The sequence below is a fragment of the Perognathus longimembris genome, chromosome 2 (assembly GCF_023159225.1).
Source record: "Perognathus longimembris pacificus isolate PPM17 chromosome 2, ASM2315922v1, whole genome shotgun sequence".
Taxonomy (NCBI): domain Eukaryota; kingdom Metazoa; phylum Chordata; class Mammalia; order Rodentia; family Heteromyidae; genus Perognathus; species Perognathus longimembris.
The window spans coordinates 76,134,416-76,138,499 of record NC_063162.1 but is presented as its reverse complement, the minus strand read 5'-3'; the positions used below and the strand labels follow the sequence as shown (position 1 = coordinate 76,138,499).

General features: G+C 38.2%; 1 protein-coding gene across 1 annotated transcript; it reads right to left on the bottom strand.

Moving 5' to 3' along the window:
• Window positions 1–2,911: 2,911 nt before the first annotated feature.
• On the bottom strand, window positions 2,912–3,432 carry LOC125344862 (leucine-rich repeat-containing protein 17-like). The gene is given in 2 exon segments (XM_048337173.1): window positions 2,912–3,331; window positions 3,334–3,432. Coding segments are annotated over 2 exon segments (519 nt in total).
• Window positions 3,433–4,084: the final 652 nt, after the last annotated feature.

Genomic DNA, 4,084 nt, shown 5'->3' with positions numbered 1-4,084 from the left:
GGACTGGGATTGGAAGCTACCCTAGGTAGGAAAGTTTCTAAGAGTCTTTTTTAAAATTTAATTTTATTGTCAATGTGATGTACAGAGGGGTTACAGATACATACATAATCTGAGATTCTTATTTCCAAGTAACCAACCACCAAAAGGCTGGAAGTAGAAGTGGAACTGTGGCTCAAGTGTAGAGTGCTAGCCTTTCCCTGAAAAGAAAAGTTCAGAGACAGTGCCCAGGCTTGAGGTCAAGCCCCAGCACTGGCACAGGAATAGAAACAAAACCAAAAACAATCCCCACCCCTCAAATACATCCTTACCCTAAAGATTTAAGTGTGTTTTTCTCTAGCTAAATCCAAGGAGCTAACTCCAGTAGCCAGATAAGTCTAGATGAGATATGTGTGATAAATGCATTGCAAAGTTCTCTCACCTGGGTACTAGTTATTATCCTGAAAGTACAAGGGATGGGTAGTATCTGTGGCTGTAGAAGGTGGTGAGATTTCTTTCTGTCTTTGGAATCTGTAGTAATTACCTGTGATTTGTATTACATTTGGATACATTGCTTAAGTAAGGACAATGTTTTCTTTCTCTGTTACCTCCATAGAGAGGATTTGTGCATTTGGGAGATTTTATTTTTAGTTATATTTCTCCATTGTATACATTTGAAATGCAAAATTTATGAAGCATATTATTGTTTAAACAAAGCTTTTCCTTTGGTTAGGTTGATGACTACAACAGTATTTTATTTGAAAAATAAAATTTAAAGTAGCTTTAAAGCAACGTGATTTCTGCCTGGAGTTGTAGCTCAAATGATAGAGTGCCTGCCTAGCAAGTGGATGGACCTGAGTTAATCTCCAGTACTGCCAAAAAATTAATGTATACTTTCTGGTGAATATTTTATAGTTATTGGAAAGATGCCACAAAAAGAGACATCAATAAAGAAGAGATATCACTGTAAGACAACAGTGCAGGAAAATAATTAGAAAGAAAAATGTTCCTGGTGGTGAGCTAAGTGCTTCCTGGGATATTAGTTCCAAATATGCCTAGAAAATCTTTTCCCAGTTTGAGGGAAATCATTCACTTCCTGTAGATTTCAAAACCAAATACTTTCTGCCAACAGTCTGAAAACATCTGGTTGTGTTTAGGTAAGCTATGGTAGCTATCAGTTTTGAATCCATGTATATTTGTTTTTGTTGGAGGCTGAATATTATCCAAATATCAAACACATAACAGAAGAAGTTTTTCCCCTCTTTTCCAAGAGCAAAGAAATCTATGTGTAGATTGTTCCCACTTCAGTTGATGTGGACTAGCTAGACACTCTAGAATGTGCAGATCAATCTTGATTTCAAATACTTTGTTTCTATTTCAAACATTTTCTCATTACAGTTCCAAAATACCCTCAGTAGAATATAGTATCTTTATTTTGAATTTGGAAAATGTGCTGTTAGACCAATACTACTAACTATTTTTATATCATTTGTATATATCCAATTCCTTTCTTAAAAGACTAATTTGTATTTTGGCCCAAAGCATGCCTTGGGATGAGAGCTAGGCAAGAAAAGGTCCACTCTTTTGATAATAGTTCTGAAGACATTGCATTAAACCTTTTTTTTTTTGTTTGTATTTGCTAAAATTCTGTTAGCAGACCAAGATCATGCCTTAGCTTTGCTGCTTATCAATGAGGCCCTGGCTAAGAAAGTGGACCTCTCTTGAGCCTCAGTTTCCCCACTTATATATGGTGATTCTATTAGCATCCTGAATGTTGAGGATACAATTTGTCAGGGGGCAGGTACCTGTAGCATCGTTGATTTTCAGTTACTAAGTAATTTGTCCCTAATTCAGAGAAGCCAGCATGAAATGTCCGGGTCTATGAGGCTGGAATTGCTCTAGCATGGCACTGAATTGTGTGCAGTTCAATGGGCATATTGGATAGTAAACGGTCCTTAGCACAGGACTCTGGTGTGATCTGATCAGCAGGTACCACCTTCAGAATCAAGGGAAGAGTGGTAAGGCTTGAGTATGTCTTTGCTGAAAAATGAACTAATTGACTTCTACTTCAGGTTGCCTACTTCTCCAGTATGAACAAATTCCAGCCTTCTGTTCTCGTGGGTGAGGGAGGCTGTTAGGGCTCTTTTAGTTTTCCCTTTCTTTTTCCCACATGGAAACAAAATAAATCACAACTTTCCAAAATAGATATACAGAAATGATCCCATACTCGATATGACTTTAATCCAATGACAATTGGCTTTAATAGTATAAATTATTAAATGAAGCCAGAAATGAAATACCTAGACACTGTCATATGGCCGGTTATCATAGAGTAGATTTAGCCGTTTTGGCAGACATTTCATCATCAATCTTTGCTGATATGTTAAGAGCTTTCCTAAAATCTCCCATCTGTTTTCTTAGTCCAGGACTTTATCCTGTGTATGCAAAGCTTGCTCATCAGTAGCACAAGATTGTGTGGGATAGGAAAAATAATAGTGGTTTGTAGGTAATAGAAAGATTTCCTTAGTCTGATAGCTCTTGTGTTGAATATTTTAAATTTAGCTCTTTAATGTTTTAGTTTTAGTTTTGATAACTTGGCAATCACTCGGATGGAGGATGTTAGCAAGTATTTATTAAAACTTGGAGCTAAGGGTTATGAAATACAAAAGCTCTACTACTATTACCTTCCCTCCTTTTTGCTCTCTCAGAATGTACTCCCCTGTCTTGTGCTGCATGAGTTTTCCTTAAGGGTCTCTCTGCCAGACGCATAGCATCTTGTACCTTTTACGAGAGCAAGTCAAGGTATAGATAGGGCATTTGCATATATTTTCACATTTACTGGCTTATCCATGGAATTTAAATAGAATTTAAGAGAAATGGGGACTTTCTAGCTGGATGTCAGTGGCTCAGGAGGCTAAGATCTAAAGATTGTGGTTCAAAGCCAGCCTGGGCAAGTACAGTACCAGGGGTTGTCATAAAGTCTCAGGTAGCTAGGTAGAGATGTATAAATGAACACCTCCTCTGTCAAGACTTTGATCTGGTTTTGCTGCAGTAAAACGGTTGTAAGTTTGTTTAAACCAAAGAATGCCTTATTCTCAAGTTTGGAGATCTCATTCTGTTGCAGATCCAGACTTTTCAGCTTTGTAAACTTGGCAATCATGTTGTTTTTTAACACTTGGATCTTGTTTCTTGCTATCAGCATGTGCAGCAAATCTTGAGGCCAATCAGGTAACACATAAACTAATTTTCTTTCTTGACAGTTTAAATACTTCTCGCGGAGATACATGTATACATTGCAGGGGAAGCCTGGTGCATAGCATTTGACTGGGTTGGAGCCTCTCCAGCCCCCACCTGCCCGCCATGATTTACTCAATTTCGCAAACCAGCAGGGTTGTCTCTGCTTAGCTCAGCAGCTTTGCAAAAGCAGAGTGATATTACTATGGCAACCATGTGCATCCTGAAATCCATCTCTATTCCTTTGTGTGACAGAGGGAACAAAGGAAATATTCCTTTGAAATCCAAGTTTGAATAATCTGAATGAATGCTGTTCAGGAAGAATAAGTCCCAACCCTGGGGGTATTTGGAAACCCTATGTTGGAATAAGAAAGAAAAAACAAAACAAAACACACACACACACACACGTTAAAGATGGAATTGAGACTAAGGAAAAAATATAGAAATTAAAGGAGGATTATTGATAAGGGCAGGGGGACTAGTGGGAGGGAAAGGGTACAAGGGAGGCTAATGAGGGGTGTGATTATAACCAAAGTACGTTATATACATGTACAACAATGACAAGATGATGCCCACTTCAAGCACAGAACAGTAGTGCATTTAATGCAAAGGTCTCTCATTTTTAAAAGGTGCTGAGTAAATCATGGTGTAGAGGCTGCTTGTCTTCTTACTTGTCTGGTTTAGTAGTCAAATGTCTAGGCCCTGAGTTGGACTCAAAGGTTTCCAACCTGCTATATTGTGCAACCTCAGAATAGTTCATCTCCAGCATCTGCTGAGGATGAACACTGATGTCTCTTAGTTTGGTTGGGAGGATGAAACAGACTCATGAATGGAAGATACTTCCTGAGGTACTTAGGACCTAGAAAGATGAAAA